The sequence below is a fragment of the Bombus terrestris genome, chromosome 1 (assembly GCF_910591885.1).
Source record: "Bombus terrestris chromosome 1, iyBomTerr1.2, whole genome shotgun sequence".
NCBI lineage: Eukaryota > Metazoa > Arthropoda > Insecta > Hymenoptera > Apidae > Bombus > Bombus terrestris.
Genome location: NC_063269.1, coordinates 9,353,834 through 9,380,955, shown reverse-complemented (window position 1 = coordinate 9,380,955; position 27,122 = coordinate 9,353,834). Strand labels below are relative to the sequence as shown.

Genomic DNA, 27,122 nt, shown 5'->3' with positions numbered 1-27,122 from the left:
ATCGAAACAGTTGAGCGAGAAAGCCTATTAGTGTACTGAAATATAAATTGTACAACATAAAGGCACTTCAACGTTCAAAGCTGTTAAATTCTGCTTTATTTCTCACTTATTCAAACGGTCCAATAGCAACGTTAATAATTAATTTAAGAACAGAAAACACTAATTATCGAAACAATAGATAGAAAATGAGAAGATTGAGAAAATGATTTGCAGTTGTATTAATAATTAATCATCGAGCGTGCCACTCGTGTCGCTATATCGCACAGCAAACTGACGGATCCTCGATGAAAGAACGTGTTTTTGTAGGGGTTGGCACGGAAAGAAATATTGCAAGAAGAACGATTTCGTATTGTATCCACGTTGTAACGTTTGCAATGGGACACGTGGCTGCCATACCGCGCGCCACGTGTCGACCAATCTAAATCTAATAACACAAACAGCTTTACAATAACGCCCGCCGTACGCGCTACCGTTTGCTAGTCGAGGTAACAGGACACCATGTGAACTAATCGGACCGAAGTGGTCCTCGAGATCCTGTTTCGCTATTTGTTGATCCTGACGTGGTTTCTCCTGGGAGCTATGCCGTTGAAGCAAAAGATGCTCGCGGCGATTAAGTTGTTATTTTCATGTAATGCGATAATTATTATTAGATTGCTGGTTCTGATGCAATTCTATAATTTGCGAATAGAACGTAGATGGAAGTTTACTTCGCGAAATTAATTTTCACAAGATTTGATAAACGATTGGAAAAATTGCGAAGGGAGCTAAGCTTCCATAATATGAAATAAATACGAATTTTTAAATTAAATTATTAAAATTAAAAAATGAATTAAACATAAGAATAATGTTATTATATAAAATAGTAATATTAATTCAGCCAATGGAATAAAAATTGTAATCATTAGGCAAATATATTGTTTTATAAAAATACACAATATTTTTTGTGTGTTTCAAAGATAATATTTCATCATAGGTTTATTAGAAAAATTACTATATCAAAAATAATAACAATGTTATTACTTGTTTGTTCTTTTTAATAGTTGCTACTATTTATAAAATTCCATACTAGATTCGCTAAATTAAATCAACGTAAAGGGAGTCACAAATAAATTTCGTATGGTTGATTTTAATTCTCAAAAATGTAAGTTTAATTTATTTTAATATACATCGACGAGTGTTTGTACGCGCGTATACATGCTCATGTGCGTTCGCATGCGTACAAGAACGACGCGCCATGTAAAAGATGATGACATTGTGTGATCGAACGAAAGTGATAATTAATATTATAATCAAGATCACAAGATCACAGAGCGTGTGTGGCTCCGGGACAAAGAGCGCGTCTTCCACAATGGAAGTCAGCTTGCCAAGTCGATATGCAAAAAGGAACTTTTTACAATAATAACTTTTAACGACATTCGTTCCAGAAGAAACAAACGATACGGTCTATGCTCGTAAACTGCTGCAAAATCTGAACTAATTGGAGATTTCAATTCTGCAACGGTACATGCTTCGTATACTTTCGTGACATTCGTTTTCTGTGAAATTAATTTTGGGCCGGCTTATCGAACGATTCAAATCAACTATACGTTTCTATACAATTGCTACGGACGAATCCAATTTTTAACGTTGTTTCTTAATTCATATCGTTATCCGTGCTTTTCCCTTCAGACATTCTAATCGCCGTTTCTTTCTTTCTTCTTTTTTTCATGAATACGAATCAGTATAAATGTACACGTTGGAAGAAACAAGTTTTTTCTTTTACCGATAGTAGAAATATCCATGAAAAACAGCTGGGAGTATTTATTTATTTATCATTACGATCACGCGTCGATTTGCCCGTTAAAAGATTGGATCGCCAGCGTATTAATCAATATGAATAAAGCTATGACGCTCTACGATTATTTACATCTATGTATAATAATTTTCGCCCTACAATCACGTTAATATCGTTTCGTTGGATTCCTGGAAATAGTTTTTATCTTTTTGTACATCGCAACAATATTTACAAGGAAATTTACAAATTACAAGTTAGACGTTACGCTACCTAGCCGATATTGGTTAGTCTCTTAAAACGTACGGGTAGGAAGATAAAATTTCAAACTCGAAAATGCTTTCTAAAACTATGATGTCTGTTATTCACTGATAAGCGATATGTCCGTCTAGTGGTGTCGTTTTTATTTCCTAGACCCTCGTTAGCCTCTTTGCTTGCTTTGATATAAAATTGCTCAGCACCCTGTGAACGTCCCCGCCTGCGTATACTATTGCCTCTTCTGTAACTCTCGAACAACTAGGCGTTTATATCGTTAGAAACATCGTACTACAAAGTTGAAGAAAAACACCTTGAAAATACTTTGTCGCAAGTTTTAGAACTTTTTTAATAATTTCGTATACGAGAGGAGACGCAGGGCAAAGGAGGTACTCGACTCTATCGATAAGAGTGATCTTTTCGTATCGAGATAGCTAGATTAAAAATAGCGATATCGGAGACACGAAAAGAGAATAGTCATTCGGCTGCTTTTCAGAAATGCTAATGAATCCTTCAAATTGCCATTTAATTTTACATTCTATGACAGAATAGAAACCTCGATTCTCGAAACATTGATAAATGAATCGATCGATTATTCAAACCATGATTATTATTTGTAAATTCGATTACTAGAACAGTACGTTACGATTCGTTTAAATAATCATGGTTTTAATTAATAAATAGCAATTTGAACGAGTCTCCGTTCCTTTTGTTTAAATAGATGTCAAATCAATTCGTATGCTCTAGAATACAATTTTACGATAAATAATTACAAATATAAAAGAAATAATTTATTCGTTAAAAATCATATCAGATATTTCTTAACAAAGAAATGGATGCAATCGATTTCATTGTCTAAAAGTTGTATTATACACGTGAACCGAACGACTATGTCAATAGATGAAGAAAACACCCCTATGTGCTTCGATATGTATCATTCCTTAACTTATTCGATCATCGTTAATGATAAAACGTTATCGATTTTTGTTTGCTCTGGTTTCGATATACTCTCACACTAAAACTGAATTCATCGCTCAGCTCCGACGAAAATCATTACGCAGATGCTTCTCTGCGACGATTTCTTCTTCCGTTACGCGGCAACTAGAGAAAAGGTAAAATGCGTGAATCGAGAGGACCGATTTCGATTCAAGAAAGCGATTGTCAATCGCGAATACGATGATTATCAGAATATTCAAATCCTGCGCATCGATGGATGTCGCTTCCGTGAACATATAGCCCCTCGATATTTTCGCCGGAGCTTACATCTCGTAACACTATTTGCCGTTCGACGAGAGCAACGGACTGGCGGCGTTTGAATATCCTTGACTGCAGGTGGGCAACATAAATGGATTCATGTTGAATGGTGAACCGACCACTTCTCCTAGTCCTGCAACATACCCACTGTCGGTTATATGTTAGTGTCATTCACTATAGCTTACAAGTTAAGAAATAATTAATGAACTGGCGATTCGAAAACATGTTTTACATTTTTACATAACTATAAATGTGAAGATTTAACCGAAGCGCAATTATATGTTTAAGGAAAATTGAATCGAAAATATATACGGTCAGTCGCAAGAGATTATGTGCTTATGTCGCAAGAGAGATATGCACTCCTCTAATGCTATATATTAAAAAACAATACAAAGTTGGATTATAATATTTGAGTTGATTATAATATTTATAGAAAGAGATTTCTTTTGAATTAAATTCTTTATATTCGTTCAGCATGTTTTTCACGTTATTTTAAAATAACGCCTGAAGAATGTGTTCATTCGTTCGATTAAATTTCCTTATTTATCCTCTTGCGCTTGGCAACGAAAATGGAGTTGATTAAAAGCGTAGACAGATCAATGCGAGGTCGGATAAGGGGAAGCATACTTTACTCTATAAAATCGTAATATGAAGTGTGTTCTAGAATCACCAGTTCAAACAGAACAAATTGAATTATATCGGTATAGTTATTTAATTGTTTCTAGTACTTGTAGTACTCTAGTACTTTACTATGTGTAGATAAATAAAATAGTAAAAAGTTCAAGGACAGTAGCAATATAAATACGCAGAAATAAAATTGTAATTTAAATGTAAGAGATAATAAGAATAAATGTAGAGTAATTTTTTCATGCATATCTCTGTTTAAATAAATTTGATATCTGCATACTCTAATTGTAACTTATATGTATCATAGGGTTTAATAAACAGGAGTAATTTTATATCGATGACTAGTGCTCATTACAAGATGAAGGACTATATTTGGAACTATATCGCGTCGTTAGGACACGTGCCAACAAAACGACCGTTCTAACGATGCTAACGTTCATTGGTTAAGTGGCTTTCTTAACAATCGACGGCAATAAACGATATTATAACGTTTCGTCTACGAGGGTACTCGTATATCACGATAATAACAAAGCTACGCGAAGCGTTTCACGCTTTCAGCAAATAATTTTATTTTGTAAATTTGTTTTAAAGTATTGACCAATAAATATCGAACAATATGAAATTTAACACGAAGCGACCTTGAGAAAATTCTAGCCACTCTTATAATTTAGTACATAGTCATCAAATAATTTTAAAATTGATTAAATATTTGAAAAATTGCATAAAAAATTTCGAAGACCACATAAATTGCATCTGAGTCATTGTTTATTGTCAAACATCAAAAATTCAAGGTAAAGATTCAGCTGAATATCCAAACATAATATATCTCATAATAATGATACATACAGAGGCAACTGAGACGTAATATCCAATTTAATGAAATCAAGGACGGGATGGGGATTATCAACTATTCATAAATGAATGTGTGTGTACATACATCCTCGAGTCTCGTCTCTCGTGCATGTTTCTCATAATTCTTTAATCGCAGTGCATAGGGTGGTTGTGATGGTGATGATGGTGGTTGTGATGGTGGACGGTTAGCGGTTACTGGGCGGCTGTGGCGAGGTGGTGCTGTGTGGACCAGTGCGGTGGGACTGAGGTGGTCGGTGGTCGTACTACGGGGGCGAACGCACTCCCATCCCCGGACGTATAGAAAATGCCATACTGTTCGTGCGCTAAAACGAAAATTTCACATAAGGGAAAATCATAAAGTGCGTGCACCAGAACCATACGTATACGTAACAAGCGCATGCGTGCCATAGTTTCACGTGTACACAAATTCACACACAACATGCATATTAAATTACAGCTTGAAATGTATCGGGAAGGTACTTTTGTTAACTTTCTTTTCATTCGACCGAAATAAAATAAAATTTTCCATGACTCTTTTAGTACGGATACACATTTCGAATTGTCGAAAAGTTACAAAAATCATGAAGCAGAATCGACAGGATTAAGTAAATAAAATTGGAAAATACAGAGATAAGGTTGATATCATCGAATGAGATATACTTACGCGATGTATAAAGAGTCGGGCTACCAGTGTACGGATTGGCTACCGAGTAACTTCCGTTTGTGCTGTGACTGTGAGGTGTGCTAGCCGAACTTCCGCAATAACCACCACCGGTCACGACTCCACGTGGACTCGCGCTACTGCTTTGCCTATAGGCGTCGGCGCTACCACCGACGCTTCCTCCGACGCTACCACCACCGCCGCCTCCGCCTGCAGCACCGGCTCCTGTCGTCACGGAACTACCGTCTAGAAATAGAAACCTGCCCGTCAGACGAACTCGTCAGTATTTCATCATTCTGTTCATAGCGTCTTGCCTATTACACCCGAACGAGGAGGAGATGACGTATAACAGCGGATAAACGCGTTTATTTCGAGCTAATTTTAAGTTTCATATCGTGTTATCAATATTGAAGCAGTTAGAGTCAATTCAATCGTTCTGTTGTACTTTGTATAATATATATTATATGAAAGACGCTATTTAGACATAGAGAAGTGTTATATATATTTCTATTTTGATGCTGTTTGTGGAAGAAGCTGAAGAAAAGAAAAAGAACAAGTTTAAAGCTAAAGAAATAGATTGGCTTTACTCGACTAATTGTTTAACAAATGATGTTGGGTCAAGTTATACATCGAATATTAAATGCGCAGAACTGGCTATACAAGTTCTGTTTCAATGAAACAGATAAGATTCACGTTTGAGATCCCTCGTGGAACGATGCAATAACTCATTATGTGTACTTATTAAGAGATATTTTAATTTTGAATATGTTGTTGACCATATATATATATATAGACAATGTTAACTTCCGCAACAGATGCTATTTGTAATTAGCGTGACACGGTATCTTGCACCAGAATCGTTTCGCGTTTCTAATTGTTATAATGACTGTGTTATCGTGTGATCTAGACATAGAATATCGCTATAATACTTACCGTCTGTCCATTTCGCCGCGCTACCGTTTTCCTGTACCGTCACTGCAAGTTGTCCTGTGTACGAGTTGAACGCTGTTGCCGAACTAGATGTTGGTGGTGCAGGTGGATGGCCCGATCCTGGACTTCTAGGTGCTCCCGTAATTCCAGCGTTCCCGCTTCTCGGCATACTGTATAAGGCTTCTGCAAGATCCGCCGCCCTTTTTAATATGATTTCTTTTGGTAATTTTTCAGGATCTCCTGGATGTCGTGGAATAAGTTTCTGTAACCTTTGGAAGCCGTAGTCGATCGTGGGTTCGTTTAATGCTGAAAAATGTGTAAAACTTTCCTTTAGTAATAACATATAGGGTCATATACGTAATTATAGCTTGTGCATTCATTTGTATTAATCTCTATTAATTTACAAGTTTTATGGAAAAAGGGCTCAGAAGTCCAAATATAATAGTAAATCGAATAAAAATACGTCGGAAGCTTCGGAACTACAAAACATTGTTTCTTTACGTTTATAAAATAAATCATAATAATCCATAATAATTCTAGGAAATATTCTGTCATCTGTTACACATATATGTATATTTAGGTACCATAAACCTATAGACCCTTTGTTCAGAAAACTCTTCAGTTATCTTTCGCCTTCTACGTATTGATTGTGATATTCAAAATATGTATAAATATACATATGTGATATAAAATTTAATTATCATTCCTAGCTACATTGGAATATAAGTTATATGAATCTCTTATCTACATAAAGTATACAGTTATTATACTCACAAACATAAACAAATCTACCAGGTGCTCCTTTACAGAATTGTTTAGTTTTGTATGATAACGTAACTTCAACGACGCCTGGTATCTGTCGTGGTGGAGTTTGTACTCTAATTGCGTTTGGTGTAATTAGCTGGAAGAAAAAAATAAATGAATGTGAAGCAAGATACGTATATATGTATAGTGTAAGATATACATATATGTAATGTACAACTTTCGCTATGAAAACCAAATCTTGATATTTAGTTCAGTTACAAATTTTTTTCTATTCCAATTATCTTTGTTAAAATATAAAATTATACATACCTCACTCCAAACCAACATCGACCCAAAAACGACTTGAAGTCCGTCGAAGAAGTTCTCTCCAATGATTATTACCGTGGATCCACCGGATGTCCAGCCTTCGTTTGGTGATATCGCTTTTATGCACGGTGTTTGAAGAGGTACAGGCGTATAGAGACCTGATTTTGCGGATACACAATATTGTTAGCTTAACATATTGATATAATGATTACGTTTACGCTTTAAAATATCAATATAATAACATTTATTGTGTTTCAATGTCCTTTATACATGTATAAACGACGTTGTTAAAGTTATTGTGACTTTGTAAAATTTGAAGTTAATTCCAGCGAAATATTGCTTTAAATTACATCTTTCTGCAGCGCCAGTGAAAATTATATGCAATGTTAATATCTTAACATTATAGTATGATTAGCCATTTACATTTGTATGCTTGTAGTGTTGCGCCATAGAATTATTCTAAGCATTAACATTCTAACTATGTATGACCTAATTTACCCTAAAATAGATTTTATGAAATGTATATACATATCAAATTTCTGTATACGGTAGAATCAAAATGCAAAATATATAGATATATCAAGACGAATATTGTAGACTTGTACGTATTTATGTCAAATTTGGAAATGTAAAAATGCACAAAATGTACACAGGTAATAAAGAAAAACATATAAAGTTTCTAAAATATAACGTTCTTTACAATATTTAATAGGATTGATAAAAACTCTTTACATAAATAAAAGTGTAAAACAATGTAATTATCACGTGTTGTACAAGAACAAATGATTTGTCAACTTATAAACGGAAGTGTAATATCGGTGTTATATTTGAAATCACGAAAACAATAAGAAATGATATACAAGAATGAAAAACTCGTAATAATGGAAGTTGAAAAATTACTCGAATACCTCCGATCGCACGGAGTAAGCTGAGACAGTTAGTTAGGGGGTGGGATACGGAAAATTATCTGAATATTCTGTTTATTCGGTCGAGGCCGCGTGGTAGATATATTTCCCGTGGCAGCGTGGCAAGGAGAAAGAGTAAGAGAAAGAGAAAGGGGAGGTAGCGGACAGGAGAAAGAGGCTGAGGGCTGGAGTGGCCGGAGAAGGGTTGTAACAAGAAGGAAAGGAGAGGGGGGCGATCGGGCCGCTGGTGTCTCTGCTTGGAATTTATAACCCAATGATATCATTTTGTACCCCAGCGAAGCCAAGCCACCCCCGGTACCAACCCTGGCAGAGCGGAGCCACGGCAGAGTGGCTGACATCATGGTATATTGCTCCCAGTGATGCTCAAACAGTTTCCACCTCGAGTGCTTACGCTTCTGTATAAATCTTAAAAGGTTTAGGAGATCTTGACAGTGGACATGGCGTGTGTGATCTCAAAAAGTTAATGACTGTATTCCAGAAGTGGTTTACATTTTGGAAATTTAATAATAACGATACGATTATTCCTATTGACTAACAAATATTAATAAAAAAAATTTAAACTATTCGTACCTATTGTAGATGAAGATATTAATTGGCATTCTTAAATTGCAATGTCTTGCTCGTTTATATCGTCTGTTTGTAATAAAGTGGAAGAAAATTTAAGTACTCGAGGACAGTACAGCGTTAAAGAGTAGCAGTTTCCGTGTAAATGGAGATTCTTGAATGGGACAAAGGTATTTATTACGTTCAATGTATAAGAAAGTCGTTAAACAGAGTCAGCGACGTTGGCAACCACCCTGCTAGAGAATTGTCGAGTGCGATGGCATGGGGTAGAAGAGTAGGAAGAGGTAGAGTGGTAAGAGGTAGAGGAGGGTTGAAAAGAGGGATTCTGTGGAGGAGGCCGGAACAAGCGTACCAACCCGGAATAAATAAAATCCCCCGTGCCACTAGCGAGTGGTAAGGGATGCTACCCTTACTACTCTTTCCTACTCTCTCGAGTTCCTCTTTTACCACGAAACCATGGCCAAAGTCGAAGACTCGTTGTACTCCAACACGTTCGGCCCGATTCTCTCTGATCACTGTGAGATCGCGCGATAACTTCGTTTACCCTGATAAAGACCCGCGAACTTCTGCAGAAAGAAATTGCTTTCACTTTCACCGCGAACGGCGTCATTAAGCCGATGTTTTATGGCCAAACTGCTTTCTCTTTACCTAGGCGACTCGCATAATTCATGCTCCTTAATTATCGTTTATATCTTTATATATAGAACCACGCAAACATATATATTCTAATATTTAATTAAATTTTATTGAGAAACAAACTTTCCATGGTGTAATTAGAGAAAATACGATATTAACAAATGGACTGCGGATGCTTATGGAAAATTTAAAATTGTAATGAACTGAATTGAATGATATTAGTTGGAGCTACTTCAGTGAAATGAAACGTAATTTCGACATTGACGTAAGTAAATTTGGTAAACACTATCTTAGTATTGCAGCTTTGACAGATCTAAACGCCGATTTCTAAGACGGATAGGAAAATTCGATTGTAGTTACGAGCTATCTTTTTGTCCGTTTCCCCTTTCTTTCCGATTTTGTCCTTTCAGCGTGTCTTCTCCTTTTGTCTCATCGGTATGCCTGTTTCAGCGTTTTGGGAGTTGCTCGCTAGGGAATTTGGAAAGAGTGCTAGCGGTATAGCGTCACAGCAGTTGCGAAAGCTGAGAGGATGAGATAGCATAAACTTAGAATTCACAAACCAACACCTCGCAGCAACCACTGCTAAAAGAGAGAAAGAGAAAGTGGGGAGAAAAGGAAGAAAAGAGAGGTCAATCCCGAGTTTCCTCTCCTTCTTTGTTCCCTTTTGTTCCTGTTCTACTTGTGTCTTTCCGCTTGATGGCAGCCAGCCCGGCAAAAAAAGAAACGAAAAGATACGGTAGGGTGGAAAGAAAGCTTGAAACCTGCGGAGAGGAGCGAGAAGAGAAACGGAGGAAATAAGAGCAATGGAGAAAGCACAGAGAGAAACGTGGTGGATCCCTCGTTTTCCCGCATCCCATTGATTTACATCTTGTCTTGGCGCAGCAAGGAAGAAAGGTTGGAAGAAGAAAGCTAGGAGAAGAGGAGAACGCGCGTAGTCAAGGGGTGGCCGCACGATATCAGCCGTTTGTATGCGCGACCGACGCCAAACTTTGCTGAATTGCCCTATGACTCCTTATATCCTATCCTCCGAGCATGCCCCTCCCTCTCCTCTTACGATTCCACCCTCTACTATGGCTCTCGAGTCGTTATACCGATCTCGAAGAAACCAACTCACCCCGCTACTGTACCCTTCCCTTTCATTCGAGAATTCCGTAAGGAAGGGAAACGCTGCTCGAACGCCCAGGATCTTCCAATTGTAAATGACGACTATAAATCGGTCGAAGAACTATCGTAAGATTACGTGTACGCGATTAATTGCGCGTATCGTGTGAAATTTAATTCACTGTCATCTTATTTACAACATGTTTTATTTAAAGCAACATTTGATAAGTATTCATAGTTTGCAGGGATATCACTAAAAATTGTAATATTAATATTTAACGTTATTCGCATTCACATAAAGTTACAAGCCTTTCATATACTTTTATTATTTCTAGACATATTACATTTTTTATAATCGTTGCAAATGAACTCTGTGATAAATCATGCATTGCCATTAATCATAATGTATTCGTGAAAGAATGAAATAACTGAAGTGATAGATCGTGAGTATTTAAGACGTCACCACGATAAAGACGGATCGTTACAAAAGCTTTGTTTAAACTCGATTACCAGCGTTATTTTATTTTAATTGCGTATTGCAAGTACAATCACTTTCGTAATCGCACGTTATTCATCATTTTCGTATAATATTACAGCAAATTAATAGCATTCTGTATCGTACGAAATGCGACCTTAAAATTACACTTCTTTCGCATTTGGTTAGTAAAAATCTATTTCTAATACGTCATCATCACACTATTACATCATTTACTTTACAATCGTAGTTCATGGTACTCACTGTTGTATTCACCAGGATCACTGGGATCCAATCGTTTCGTTCTACGTCCGTGTTTGCTGTTGTTGTGAACGAACATGTTGTCCGAGACGGCCAGTAGCGGTCCCTCTACTCCTACTTGCGTGGAAATGACCACCTGTTACGTTGAAATTCGTTGATATAAGATTTTACTTAAAAAAAATTAGTAAAACTATAAACGTATATTTTTAATTCCATAAAATAATCCAAATTAATGGGACAGAGAAATTACATTCCTAAGATAATTTCGAATCTTGCATAAGATGAAGAATTTTTCTTGTTATTAAAAAAGGTCAAATTATCAACATTAATTTTTCTATCACAGATTAAAGAATTTCAACATCGCATTTAATTTTCATTCGTTTTTAGATTTGCAATAATAAATATATAAATAAAAATAGATATCGAAGTTCTAGTTTTACGTCGTAATACAGATAAATTTATAGTTTACGGTATGGTTTAAAACATGTTAAGCCATCGTCAAATAGAACACAAAAGGGCGTGTATACAGAAACTATGTCGTACAACACGTTGCGTAATTTTATTTACGTATTATGTAAGTACAGTGCATGTATATGTTAATCATATCTCTTGCGAACAAGCAATGTAACCTGATTTACTACATTGCATTATGTGTATTCGCCATGCATTCCGTGACTCTCGTGACCCCCTATTTGCACGTATGATAGATACTATCGTACAAATGTATGAATATAATCTCATTAAAGCTGAGCCTTGGAATATGGTTGCGTCGTGTAAGCAACCTAGAGCATTGTAAGTACTATTAAATATTTTTTCTTATTTAAATATTGCGTATTAATAAAGGGAAAATTCATTCTCATTAATTATAAAATTATCTTTTGTTAAAATAAATTTGTAAAATGTTAGTTCGAGAATCTTTACAAATGTAATTATATAATAATTCTATTGATGTGTGATGTGAATAACGTAACTTTATTGGTGACGTATGTATATTTCTTTCACTTCCATAATATAGAGAGCATACTTTTGCGAATAGAAGTTTAGACAAATTGAAACAAACCACGTGGTTAACCTCGAGTTTGCCGGATGCAAACAAGAGAACGATGATTTTCGGGAGAAAGTAGAAAGAACGTTTATAAAATCGACTGGGCGGTTGGTAAATGCCTGAAGTTTTGTCCTTCCGCAACTTCTCAACTTTCTTGGCTAGTTGGCTGTGGTACCTAGCGCGTAACGTCGTGCAAACTTGGCCAGCACAAGGGTGAGTATAACCCGGCTGCCCTTCGCCAGAGAAATTTTCAAGGAAACGAAAGGAGTACTGCTAAAATTTTAATTCGCTACGTCAAGTAATACGCAATTTCTAAACAAATTCAGTGAAATAATAAGTACTTTAACTTTGGTTTAGCTTTAAGTGGTCGAATACAAAAATGAGTCCATGAAAAATTTAAAGATAAGGTTTGGAAATTATTTAAAAAAATATACATTGATATTATGTAAAAAATAAATCATATTAAAATTATCACAGGTCAAATATATTATACAGTGTTTTTAGAATTTACAATTTTTTTCTTATATATATATTTTTTATCGATATAGTTGAAATCATCGGCTGTTTTTCAAGTCAAATTAACGTCGATTAATTATATCAACTAGCCAAAGGAACGAAGACGAGAACACGAAAAATCTGTCGGAATAGCATGCCGGCGTATCGTCCCATAGTACGCCTAGAAATGCGTAGCTTCCACTTGGAAGCATTCTTTTTTAATTTCGAAAAAGAAAAGAAGAAGTTGGTCGAGGAGACAGCAATTTCCCGATGGTCGGCCATCGTCGGAAGTTGAGATCCCCATCCAAGAGACGTAATCCAAGGGGTTGGCAATTAGCTCAGCGCGGCATCAACCAACCCACCCCCGTATCCGTTCACCCCTTCCACCCCCACCTCCGTATAACGGTCTCTCCTACTCACCGACAGCCGTATCTCGCCACCCCGTCCGTATCCATTTCCACAGACAAAAGGTAGAATTAAAAAATAAATTACCAAAAACTTTGCGCTCTGTCTTTTCGCCTTCTTCCATTGGTTCCGTCCGCCTTATCGCGCGATTGTTACGTTCCCTTTCTGTTCAGCCACTTTGTAATCGAATAAAAGAGATTCGAGACGCGGAAGAAAATCTAACTGTTCACTAATTTCTTTTTCACTCGGAAATAACGTTTTATGCGTTCGGCTGCTTCTTGGATTTTTAATGTAAACGTTACTTAACAGTAATGAAATTACGAGTTTTTATTTTAAGATAATGTTTAGGATTGATTCGTATCTGTGGTTTACTTGTGGTTTACATGTGAGACTCACGTACAATTAATAGATTATTGTTTTAAAAGTTCACGCTACATTAAAATATGAAAATTAAGTTATTGACGATTAAGGTATAAGGTTTGTACCAATGAAATGAAAATGAAAGATATATAAGAAAATACATAATGCAAAGAAGACATTTCTATCCATATATTCTACAAAAAAAGATCATTCAAATTCCTGAAGATTTACTGTTATATATTCATCAAATTTTTATCAAAAAATACGAATTTGACATTTTGACCACGCTGGCAATTTTTTCTTCTTAAGCGTTTCAATTAGCAAAAATTGATACGTTAACTTACTTGGAAGCGTCTCATATCACGTGGATTGCCGGCATTCTTAAGGCAGTTCTGGTTGCACTTGAGGAAGAACTTGAGGAAGAATCTGAAAGCAGAGGGGACCGGAGTTAAACGGTTGACAAGGTGCTTAACGCTCTTCGACGCCGAGAACTTAATTAGAACGCGAACTTGGCTGGAAAGTAAGTCTGAATATTGCATAAGCCAATCGTAAGCCCTGTTCTACTCGCCTCTATTATTCAGCATTTCTCTAGATTAAACCCCCAACCACGTGTTCTTCGACCTTTAGGACCGTACGGCATTGTATACTATGCCAACGTACGTGGCTACTATGCCACTCTATCCAAAATGTCAGATCGTGTATTTTTATAAAAATATATATTTTTTTTTAAATCAGTGTAAAAGCTTCGTTTTCGTTCTAAAATACAAAAACAGATATAACGTGTAATTGCAACATATTTCTGATCACCAGAATCAACGAATGTGTATTAAAGATACGAATGATTCGAAGAATAAAGAATTATAAAATAATATTAATCCATGTAGTACTTGAACAAGACGATGGTAACATGCGGCTTCCAAAAGAAATTTTAAAAAACTCACAGAACAAAAAGCAAATTTTAAGGCAAAAAGCCGACGATTCAATTTTCATGAATTATGTAGACTGTAGGGGGAATATTGAATTTGAGAAAATTTTTGTAGATGCGGGAATACTCGTGTTTGCATTGGCGAGAGTGAAAGGCAAAAGAAGAATTCGCTGAAGGGACAGAAAGAGCGAAATACGGAATATATTTGTGTTGGTAGACTGAGATAGATCGAGAGAGAGTGGAGAAAACTCGTAGGAAACAATCAGGAGGACCGAGACGATGAAGAGTTCGACGGATGAAGGGGTAGTTTTCTGGGTGGCTGGTAGGCCTGTCCTCCCGTGGGACACCATTGTTATCCCCCTACGGACTGCGTCTATACGATCCGGGACTCCATCGAAAAATCAAACGCATACCTTCTAGTAGTGACGCCCGCTTTTTTCTTTCTCGTTTGCGCGAATCGTCCAAGCGAAACTGTAGGAGGAACTCGTCTGATTTCACTTCGTCGCCTCGATTCCTATCGATACCACGTTCCTTTCCTGTTCCTTTGTCTCCGCTATTTTCCGTGTTCTATATACGTTAAGAGATAAACAAAGGAACGAAAGACTGCATAGAACACAGTAAATGTCGGTTCGTTTAATTTTATGGACGCTGGAAGGAATAAAATCGTTTAGGTGTTGTGTTATATACGCGTGATCCATCGTCCTTATCGTTGCGTTGATTTATCTCGTGCCACGTCTCATCGTCTCTCGCGTCACCGTTCTTTTTATTTCCCATAAAATTGAGAGAAAATAGAGCAGCGGTAATAATAGTATAAATAACGTCTAGTATACAAGTTAATGAAGTCGGTAAACTACGTGGAAACACGCTTCGTCGTAAGTAATCATAATAGTGTAAACTTATCTTTTATTACACTTATTAAATTCGATTAACACCGTTTTGTAATATCTTGTATATGTTACTTGCTAACTTTTACAAAACTCATCTCTCTTCGTAATCTTTTTACGATTATTTCAAATACATCTGTATATATACTACGTTATATACTCCAAAATGTCTATTGAAATTAGTGTGTAGTTCGAACAGCAAGGTTCTATTTGTAGATATATCTTCGTGCCGTACTAACAGAGCCGTCAATTCATTCCTCTTTGCGATATCGCACGCGCGCAGATAACGACAGCGTGAGCGCGCATTACACGTGGTCGGATTATCTAAACGACACTTTTATCGTCGGTTGCATGATCCAGAGCAAGTTGTCAACCGAGTGGAACGTTTGGCACGGAATCCATATAGTTGGAAAAGTGAAAAGTAAAAACGAAAACCGATCGGGAGATAGCCCTTGTTCGCGTAGTGAGTACGGAAGGGAAGGACTGCAGGCTGGATATAAAGAGAAAAGGCGGAGGAAGAACGGGAAGGGACGATATACAGAAAGAGAAAGGGAAAGAAACGTATCGATCTCCTGCTTCATGCTTTTCGTATCTATCCGTATTCATGGACTATGCTCTAGGTTCGTGTTAACGGTTACGTTCGGCCGCTCTTAGAACGCCGAGCGAATTTAATTTCGTTTACTCTTAGAGGACGTTAAGATCTTATCGAGATGCTGGATGGGTATTCAAAGCATTGTACTTTACCTTATCATCGTTGTGGATCTTGCTCTAAACACGATGTCTCTGTCGTGCCTGAGGCGCGGAAAACGACGACGCTTTCTAGTCTTTTGCAGATACGAATCCTATCGACCATACCTGTGTATACCTACGTTCCTGTAAAAGCGACGTGAAAACGTCTAGCGTGTTAACGTTTTTAACGGGAAGGAGGATGACCAAGCAAGTTGTTTCGATCACGAGTGTTTTATTTTTCTTGTAGCTCATAGTAATTGTTTGTTTATCGATTTATTAGATATTATATACAATATTTTCTTTCTTCAAGAGTATGACGATGAGAAGTACAATCAATCATATTTTAAACACGACTAATAGATGTTAAGTCGTGTTATGGTTAGTGAAAGAAATATGAAGAGGTTTACGACTCTTTAGGGAATTCTATGCAGTTGAAGTGGAACGCAAGTAGACAAACACTTCATAATTAATTTTGTAGGTTGTGTACACGGTCCTTTTTGCACAGTATCTATAGTTTTACATGTATATTGATATTAACTAGAAAATGTACATTGATACATTGATGATAACAGTTATTTCTAACAATGTTTTTACTTTTCTTTTAGTAGTTTTCAGTTCTTTTTTTATGCTAATAATTCTAAACGTGATATCTTATGTCTTTAATATTTTAGTTCGAATATTTATACAACGCTTACACTTATAATAAATTTAGTAATGAAATTTTCTCATTTCCTTTTTTAGCAGAAACTTTATATTCCAATAAATGAAAAAGATATCGAAGAAGTAAAAATCATTCTTCTAAACATTTCGTGTAATGACTTCTTGTTGTATAGAATATACTCATACGTAACACTAATCATTCGCGACACCCTACGGTTCGTATTGACGTCTATCCATCCCTCCTCTATTCTTTTTCCTTTTCAGAGTCGTTTTCTTCCACGCTCTCCTCGGAGTATTGGCTGTTAGGAGCTAATGGATTGCGTTACCGACTGATTCAAATGCGAACTGGATTTCATTCTAAGCTCGATGGGGCGACAGTATCGACGATGTTGTAACGCGAACACGAGCAAGAAGGGTGGAAAGGCCAGTTTCTTACAGGGGCTCAAACTCAATTTCGATCATCTATTAGATTTTTCTCCTTCAGCGATGCTTTCCGCGAGCTTGCGCCAGTTTTCGCGATAAAACCTATTCTGGATCGTCGCTTAACACAGCCGGGAGGTGTATTTTACGTCATTGAAACGTTTGATGGAGTTAAAGATCGTTTGTATCAACAGTGAAGATTTATGTAATCTACAACAAATCACTTTATGAAATATATATATTCCTTAAAATATGTAATGTAAATATGTAACTATTCGCTTGATCTTTAAAACATACATATTGTTCGAAGACGAAGATCTTTGACAAATCTGTATAATATAACGAATTCTTAAAGATAAAACAAAATTTGTCAGCCCAAATCCTTCTAAAAAGTTTAGTTTAAGAAACATTAAAAAATGTAATACTTTTAATGAGTAAAAACTCTTAACGTTAATACGCTCAGAAGTGGGATGATCAGTATCGTATGAACGTAAATATTATAGTTTCGTAATTAAAATGTTTTGTCAGTGAATGCGAGAAACGGATCGGTTGATTCTTGCTGTATTGGTCGTTGTTCGGTTGCTAACGAATTGACACGGAATAAAATATACAGAGGCCGACCAATTGAGAAATCATTCCCAACCTACCTTCCGATCTGTAGCATACCTTTCCGTTGCCTCTGCTAAAATGAAAATAAAACGCAGCAACGCGCAGCGGAAAGCGGAGGGTTGTATGCGATGGGGAGAAGGGGAGACAGAATGGCAACGGCGTGTAGCGAGAAACGTGCACCGTTCGCTGTTTCCAGTTTTACAGTATACAACTTCGCAACGTCGGGATGGATGAACGAACGAGCCAGAAAAAATAAACGACGTCAATGAAAAAAAAAGAGCTAAATATTGGAGGTTCGCGGTGAGAGGGAGAGGGAAAATGAAAGGAAGAGAGAGGCCAGGTAAACAGAACCGAATGAATTCAATCAAACCTTGCAGTAAATCATCGGCACTTGTGCAGCGGTTTGTTAATATTTCCCGTGTACCAATTAGCGATTTTTCTCACTATATTGAAGAGGATGCTTCTCTCTCGAAGAAAGTAATTTGTGTGGAAATATTTTCGAACTGAAAGATGTTTCGTGATACGTATTTATCGAAATGTAAGGGTGGAAAAATATGAGGGTTACTAATATTGGACGGTTTCGTTATTATAAAAATAATATAGAACTGTAAACGCAATCTAATTAATTAAATATTCATTAAAACATTTTGTCTTTTATTATACTTTTACGTAATTTTGTATTAATCGTGTTGTTTTATTATTAGATCGTAAGATATGAAATTTGAGTTTCTCACAACGTGCATGTAATTATTTTTCGACTTATTTACACGTTATCAACACGTACACGGGTGCTAAGGCGAAAGTAGATGCCTTCTGATCTACTAAATATATTTCGACCAAGGGTGAATGGATATAGAGGGCTTACTTGGGGACTTACGCGTAATAGTTCCAAATAGGGTAGCATTACGCGTATCAGAAATCCATTTCCTCCTACGTTGGAAAATCTTTAATCATGTTTTCGGCTCCCTAAGTATAGCCCCTTTTTTGTTACCATAGAGGAGCGAATAATGTAATGTCAGGTCAGCGCGAAATTCAAGAATGTCAAGTTTAATTCGCCCTCTCTGTTATTTCATTTCCTTTTCATTTTATAGCGAAGATACCAAGTAATATTGTAAATTCTTACTTGATCCATTAAAGATTGTGTACAATAAATTGATAAAGTTAAACGATTTCTATATCAAATAATTAAAAATTCATTTTATAAAAAAATACAAGATATTTCATTGTTAACAATATTAATAAATATCTTGTTAACCATCGTTTTGAATGATTTTTGTAATTGCAAATTTCTGTTTCTTCAAATTACGATTATTATTTGCGAAATATGTTATCTAAACGCGTCTTCTAAGGAAAAACATATCGATGAAAATAAATTATTTCAGACGCTAATGGAAAATTCCACTGTGAGAACCTCTAAGTCTCAGAGGAATATCAGTAAGAAATTCTGTCTGTTCAGTGGAATAGGAGGCGTGTTCGATAGAGTACTAATCACCTATCCAAACGACAAACCTCTACTCAGCAGTCGTATTAACAATGTATCTCGGTTCTAGGTACTCCTTAGGGATATCTTCATTACGTTCATTGTTACTAAGCTTTAAGAGAATTCACAATCTCATTATGGTACTAGATATTAGTTATCAGACTGTTGGTCCATTGAATCTGATCAGTCTTATACGTAGTCCGTCAAATAATGTACAATAAAGTAAAGCGTACGGATGAGGAATATGGGTTATACCCATTAAAAAAGATGTTTTCATATTGTGGTTCAACTTGATAAGATATAGGTCAATTGTGAAAATTGCGATGTTACAATGAATGTAGGTACTAAACATGAGAATCAATATCATGTTTGTGATTTTTGAAAGCAATATCAGCTTATGTGATAATAATAACAATAATAATGAGTTCATTGAGTATCCTATTTAACATGTTTATACTACTCTGGTTTCATATCACTAACATCAAAACTTTTAGGTAAAGAAGTTTATTTTTGAAAATGAAAGAAAATTTTCTAATTAAAATCCATAGATGTAAAAGCAAGAATACCTAAGAATTAAATTGAAGTAGCATTTAAGTTCGTTCGTAAGCCAGATAAACTGATTTCATATGGGTATTTTCTTCTTTAACATTTTCGCATTATTTCCGATGCTACATCGATGATATTAATAATAAAGAAAAACATTCAGCGATAAACTACAAGATACAAGGATAAAAGGAAAGGCCTAAAGAAAAGAAACGCATTTCCATTATTAAAACACAGAAACGTACACACGTAGACACATAGATAGTACGTAACAATTTGCTATTTCTCTCTGAAAAGATACAGCGGTACACCGTTCGATTGGATATATTATTTTAGTAAGAAAACGCCCGGGAGTAATCGCAAGTGCATAATGCAGACGCGCAGAACGTCAATTAGTAAGAATGTATACGGAGGTCCGTAAGGCATAGGAAACCACCTAGAGCTGTATACCTTGCATACACCTTAACTGGGGTTAGTAAGGGGTTAGTAAGGTATCAGGGGATGCTTAATGTTTAACTAGCCTCCATTACGCCCCCTGCATTGGTCTTCTTGAAACCCCCCTCCCCCTTTGCGTCGCCGTCATCCAGCATCCACCGACTCGTTCCTTCAGATCCTCTCTACAGGAAGTATTATAGATAGGAAACAGCTAAGAAGGATCATATGTAAGCTATCAGTTAAATTAGGAAATTATTGTCTGTCGATGAAAAGTTTATTTATACAGGTCATTTACTGATTTTATATCGTCACCGATACAACTGTTTTGACTACAAAGTTATTGATATAAGTACGAGTTTAAAGTATAGAATTTTTTTTTAAGGATTCGTACGTACAGTTATTCAGGCAAAAATTTGAATATTTGGCATAGAAAATTTGTATAAACATATTATATTTTTATATTAGCATTATATAAATTATAAAGCATTATATAAAAGTTTTCGAGTTTCGTTGGCGCTGCAATAACATACACTATCAAGCTTACATTGATGAATTTTGAAATGAATTCGAATAATAGTTACGAGACAAATACGTGTCGAAAGTGTGTATTAGGTTGTCCGAAAAGTTTTTTACAGGCCCGTTTTTTACAACGATACATCTTTATACAAATATGAAACCTCATCTGTCGAACGTAGTGATCTTTATTTTGATAGAACAAAATGGATCATACGTAATTCGATAAAATAATATAAAACGGAAAATGTTGTGCATCCATTATTTCCTTATAAAACGAAAGAAATCTTTCGAACGACCTAATATATTGAATATACTCTTTAGCATACAATAATCTGTTCGTTCATAATAATTATATAAGTAATCTAAATGATTATCCTCTTAACTTCCTCCTAGCATTATGTACATAATCGATTCCTTAACCATATTCTTTTAAGTATCAGATATTAAACATCACCGAAATAGTAAACGTATTACGTTTTATCAAGTAGAGTATTCTAGCAAACGTCACGGTGAAACGAACATTAATTTAATTTACAGAAAAGTCAACATTTCAGACAAGCTGAGAAAATAATATGACATGACGTGTGAGCAGCATAGGACCGCAAGCCGGTCCTTATGATATCGCTGTTTAATTTTCTCTTACCAGAATGTCGACGTAAATAGGAGCCGGACTGAGAGTGCAAGTAGAATAAATTTACGCTCGAGCAGACAAGAAGTTATGAATGTCCTTAGATGCCTTCAGCCACGCTTTTTCTACACTAAATATTCAAAACGTACCACGTGATATCGATGAAAACGTTACTTTTTACAACCGGTTTTAAGTATCTTGTACATTTTACGAAATTCTGAAATTTTAAACTGTGAGATAGTGATGCTTGTGAAGAACATTGTTCAATTGATGCTGGTACCATATAGGTTTTTTTATAGATTTCGAAAATATACTACAAAACTTCCAAAAATATTTCCAAAAGAATGCTATTGGTAATTAATTTAGGAACTAGACTTATTTTTGTGAAAAACAGTCAAGGAACTTCAAGCGAGAATTTTCGTGACTTTGTCTATTAAAATATTTTTAAGTGAATCGATATATACAGTAAAAAAAAAAAAAAAAAAAATTTCGTTATTATTCGTTCGTAACGAGAAAGGCACTTGTCAAGCTTGTCAACCTTTCAAATAATAATGGATTCTACTAGTCGAAAGCTACACTTATAAAATAATGAAGTCGACATTATAAAATATAATTATTTAATTAACCGATTCTACAAGAAGTGTTATCAGAAAGTCTACAGCTTTATTAATACTAATCAGATATAATCAAATATAATTAAATATAATCATGATAGTTATATATATATATTTATATAGATATAAATAGGTTAGATAAAAATTAGATATAATTCTTCTACAATGTAACCACAGACATTCTCGTAAAAGTTATGTAATATGATGAATATTCTGTTCAAAAACAGAAATATGAGATATTAGAATATCCTTTTGCTTCTCTGAAAAAAAAACAAAGACGAACAATGGTCCCCTTTGATGTGAATTTTTCAATTGTCCATAGCATTCTTATTGAATATTACGAATTTTATATACTTTTCTAATTCATATAGAAAGGTTTATATCGTTCTATCTTCAATTAAATAGCGTTCCTTATAAGATTTGGAGTTCATGAGAAAAAGTATATTCGTCCATCTTGTTGAAACATGGTTACGAAACCAAACACGGCTGTTAATCGACAGTCCCGATGTATTTTGTATTGGGACGGTCGTTTTCGTGTTTACAAAAGGAAATCAGGCGTCCGGCAATGTGTAAAGAGGGTAACTTAACCGAATTCCTGTCAGTAGTAAGAGAGAGTTCCGTTTACCTAAGTCCTAAGATGGGAGAAGCTAAGGCTATTCGGCAGGTACTACCAAGGTACTGCATAATTCATACGTAAGTAATACGTCTTACTAACTAGCATATCCCGAGCTAACGTACCCTGTCGTGGTTCTATGTTGTGTAGCCCATCCTCCCTCCTTGCTCCTTGTGCGTTTCACAGTCCCCTCGTCACGACAGCGAGATATCCCTAATGGCAGTCTATCATATTAGCTACAAGACGGCTTGAGAGGCCGGCTGCTGTAACTAGATTTGCTTTGCACCTATGGTACATCAACTGACGATTTACTATCTATCGCATAGTTACTGTTACATAATACGAATGTTAACACTAGTCACGTAAGTGACGTGACTGTTATGGAATTCACAATGCGGTTTAATGTAAAGTTCTACTCTGCGTATATCATGATTTCATATGAATTATATTATCCTTAAAACGTATTCAATGAAAAGGAATTGCGTATCCGATGTAATTGTTTTCTTTATGCTATTTCAATTGATCGTACAAATTTATAGAGATAATAAGGAAGGAATCGTATATAAATATCAAATAACCTAATTTAACGTCTGATGTAAAAATATACAATAAATAATTGAATAGTTGAATAGTTTATAGAATTTGTAGATTATTGTATGTAATTATTTTGTTACGTCATATAGTAATAAAAATATGGTTTCTTTTAACTCAATCCAAATAGATTGGAAGGTTTTTTATTTAAAAATTTCAATTATCGAAATCACATCCGAATGATAAAATTTTTGTTATTGCAATTTAATTAGCTACAGAAAGCATTATCAGTTTCTATAATTTCCACCCTTTGCAGATACGACTGTCCGAATGTTCCCACTGAGTAGAGGGCTAGCCGAAAATTGTTGAATTATGTCGTAATGCCTTAGGCGTACGCTGTCCGAGCAAGGCACGAGTCATTTCCATAAACGCATCAGAACCTCCACCAGCGTAAACTAACTTACCGCCGACGACGATTCGTACACGAACGTACGAGTGTGTCCGCGATTTATTAATGTCTGCATTTAGATACGGAGCCCCTGAGGGCTCGATGGGGATGGTTGGGACCCTCTCAAGTTGCTACTGTCAAATATCGACAAAAACGACCGTAAGTCGCGCATGCTCCAGCACACGTGTGTTCTTACCAAAGATAAAAATGTCACGCAAACCAAAAACATCCTGTACCGTGTGTTTCTAACAAGAAGAATTTCATGAACAGTATTTCTACGCCTCTTTAATAATCCTAGGTCAGGAACGAAGTGTTATGTTTTATATTATATTCATACTCTTTTAAATATAATCAGATCGATATATTTTTAATAATTTAGACAAATTTGTTATATCTATATTTTACTCAGAGAAAGTCTCCACAAGTCAGACTGTATTTGTATCTTCATAAATTATTCAAGTTTCTACAAATCAGGTTGTATTTATGAAAATGGAGATATGGGAAAATGGGAGAAACGGCCAGTCAACTTCAATAACCATATAAAATTCATTACAGACAAACGATTTAGCGATACGTGTCTGGGTAAAGTAACACAGTGCTGTAGGTTTTCCGGAAGCTCGCTTAATCTCGGTTAACCTTGTTGCACGGTCATGGAGTTCGTCGTCGAAACAGCGAGGGGTAGGGGGTGAGGAAAGGGCTAAAATGTGATTTTAATATTCGCGGCCCCTTTGAGGAAACTCACGACTCTTCCTTAACAGGCTTACGGAGGGTACCCTGAACCTTGTCTACTCCCTCCCACGAGAACGGCATCCCGCTTTGAGAGGCACACCTAGTTTCAAACTCGGTAAAATCTGCAACTCTGTCTCGCTTGAGAACTTCTCTTTACCTTCCTTCGTTGACATTCAACCATTCTGATTTTATTGGATGCTTCGTACCAGCGGCTTGTTACGCTGTTTTTTTATGTACATATACATCTTTATGTTCACGTATTTAGACATCAAACGTTTGCAAACTTATTACGAGCAAGATTAACTGAAAATTGGAAATAGAATAAAATCGCTATTATTTTCAATGAAAACTCTCATCCTGATCTCTCTTTGAATTAGATTTGTATTTTTGATAAAGAAGACAAGTATGAATATTTCTAAATTTAATCTAAATTGTCAGGTTAAATACACCGAATTATCAAGTCGCCGGCAATGAAAGCTATAATCTATTGATTTCACAGCATGATAAAACTGTCCGTCAGTGTCATGAGCTACAAATCAATTTTAATCTACTGCAGAATTTATTGGGCCCAATACAATGATTCTAAAAACTCGATACTGAGAAAAATTCTGTAATATAATCTTGATTAGTTTAATGCAACGAGTAATTGTTATACTAATCAAAAAGATATTCTAAAAATTTGTCACTATAACGTACTCTCAATCATAAGTCGTATATACTTGCAAATATCCGACACGTATTCGTACACGTTTACACTAACACCCTTGCGAAAGAAGGAATCTCGTGATGAAGGTTGTAAACCCTTCTGGCTCGGATCGAGATAAGGTCCCTGTGTATCCCGCGGACGATGGTTCACCGCGTTCCTTTGAAAACGATCGTTCTAACGAACGGGTACGTGGGTCAAAATCGCGCGCGACCAGAATAAACGAATTTTCAGAACGGAAGATGAGAGGGTGAAAAAAAAAGGTAAACGACACGAAAGAGAAGACTTCTAGGTTATCGTCGACAGAGAAGTTTGGGAGGTTAGCAGTCGCCATGCTAGCAGGACATGGAAGCACGCAGGACACGACGCCGTGGCGGGCCGTACAGGGGTTGCCATGGTGATCTCATGGGGAGGGCATTCGCCCTCTCTCACCCTCACCCGACGAAGATAATGCCGCCTGCCTGCCTGCCTGCCTTTCTACCGATGTTGCTACCAACTGCCGCGATATCAGAAGCTCTGGCAATAAAGCAAACGTCCATGCTCGCACGGAAGTTTACGAGAGACCCGGTTTTCGAGTCGCGCGATTACGAGGCGACAACCTGCTCGATACTTCGTCTTTGTCTTCCAGACTGAAATTTCCTTCGGCGTTTCCGCATTCGAGAAATCACTTCTCCGTATCACGGCGACAAACGCCACGCCAGTAAATAACCCATGATTTGAAATTATGGATTTAACTTGGAAATGTGATTCTTATCGATAAAAATTCAATGTAGAATTTTAATATTTCATATTAACCCTTGAAGGCTGTCGTAGGTAAAATTTCATCGCACACGTGAATTTCATTTTAATATCATTGCTCTGTAATAATAACATTATAGTGTTACCTGTAATCACTAAAGATGATAACATTTTTATTTTCCATGTAGTAGAAAATTCATATTGATTCAGTAGAAAAATCGTACTAAAGAATATCTAATTGCATTTATTCGGTTTTAAGATAAGAAGATCAACTACGATTTCATTTCTGACGATATTAACGTTATTATACTGTAAATTAGGAAATAAATATACTATTTAAATTTCATATTATTTCATATTTAAATTTCATAATTCATACATATTGAATAATTTCATATCATCGTCATAATCTTTTCTCCGTGGAGGGTCTATACGAGGTTTATTTTCTACATATTCTATTATAAATCTGCTATTTCACTCGTATCTCACTTTATAATTTTTCATTTTCATTTTCTTAACTATGAAATATTAAGGAGACGATACTTTTAAGCGTTAAAATACGTGATTAAATTCAAGCTCTAAATATCTTGACTTACATCACTATGATTTCTAGCTCTTCATATATGCCTTCTAATGTCAATCTACATAAAGTAATATTTGGTAGACTTCTCCAATAAATGTAACGAGTAAGTATCCCAATACTTATAGCCGGCAATGATCGTCATGATAAAAATGAAGTTAAAAACACGGTGGGAACGACTGTTCGAATAATTTAATGTAACGAGTTAATAGATAATTTGAATTACACTTAAACTTGAGCAGAAGCTGCAGTAACTTTCTTCGCTCTCGCTGCCGCCTAGTCGAACATTAAAACGTACGGGACACGGATGCTTCGACAAAGTGTCGTCGTATTTTTGGTTTACAGCGTCTGAAGGTTGCCGAGGAGAGACGTGGAATCGAGAGGAAGAAGGAGGCGGTCGGCGGTGTGAGGGAATACCTGAGCGCTTCAACGATTACGGGGGTGGAAAGTGGGTGGTTTGGTGGATACGGGGAGTGATACCAGTCCCAAAGGTGTCGTTACAATTAGACAGCGCTGCCAACTGCTACGGCCTCAACCGCTAAATAACTTACCGGTGCTGACAACCCGACCGCACACTGCTACCGCTCATTCTACCGCATACATTTAACTGTAAGTCTCCAAACAGTAAGTCCTTCCAATCATTGATGA

At 36.1% G+C, this 27,122-nt stretch overlaps 1 protein-coding gene across 5 annotated transcripts in view; it reads right to left on the bottom strand.

Annotated features, from left to right (window-relative positions):
- Positions 1–1,120: 1,120 nt before the first annotated feature.
- The window catches only part of LOC100650834 (transcription factor collier), a 96,060-nt gene continuing 70,058 nt past the window's right edge, over positions 1,121–27,122 (bottom strand). The window contains exons 7-14 of one of the 5 annotated variants that reach the window (XR_002307877.2): positions 14,034–14,115; positions 11,388–11,520; positions 7,425–7,579; positions 7,125–7,251; positions 6,354–6,656; positions 5,424–5,666; positions 4,845–5,082; positions 3,277–3,413 (exon numbers count right to left, since the gene is read on the bottom strand). Coding sequence is in view for 3 of the 5 variants with exons in the window: in XM_012311228.3 (XP_012166618.1) it covers positions 3,301–3,413; positions 5,424–5,666; positions 6,354–6,656; positions 7,125–7,251; positions 7,425–7,579; positions 11,388–11,520; positions 14,034–14,115 (1,156 nt within the window). In the remaining 2 variants the exon portion in view is untranslated. Of the gene's footprint in view, positions 3,428–4,844; positions 5,083–5,423; positions 5,681–6,353; positions 6,657–7,124; positions 7,252–7,424; positions 7,580–11,387; positions 11,521–14,033; positions 14,116–27,122 lie in introns of those variants that run through there. The other 4 variants (XR_007227717.1, XM_012311228.3, XM_020863785.2 and 1 more) reach the window with 4 other exon arrangements.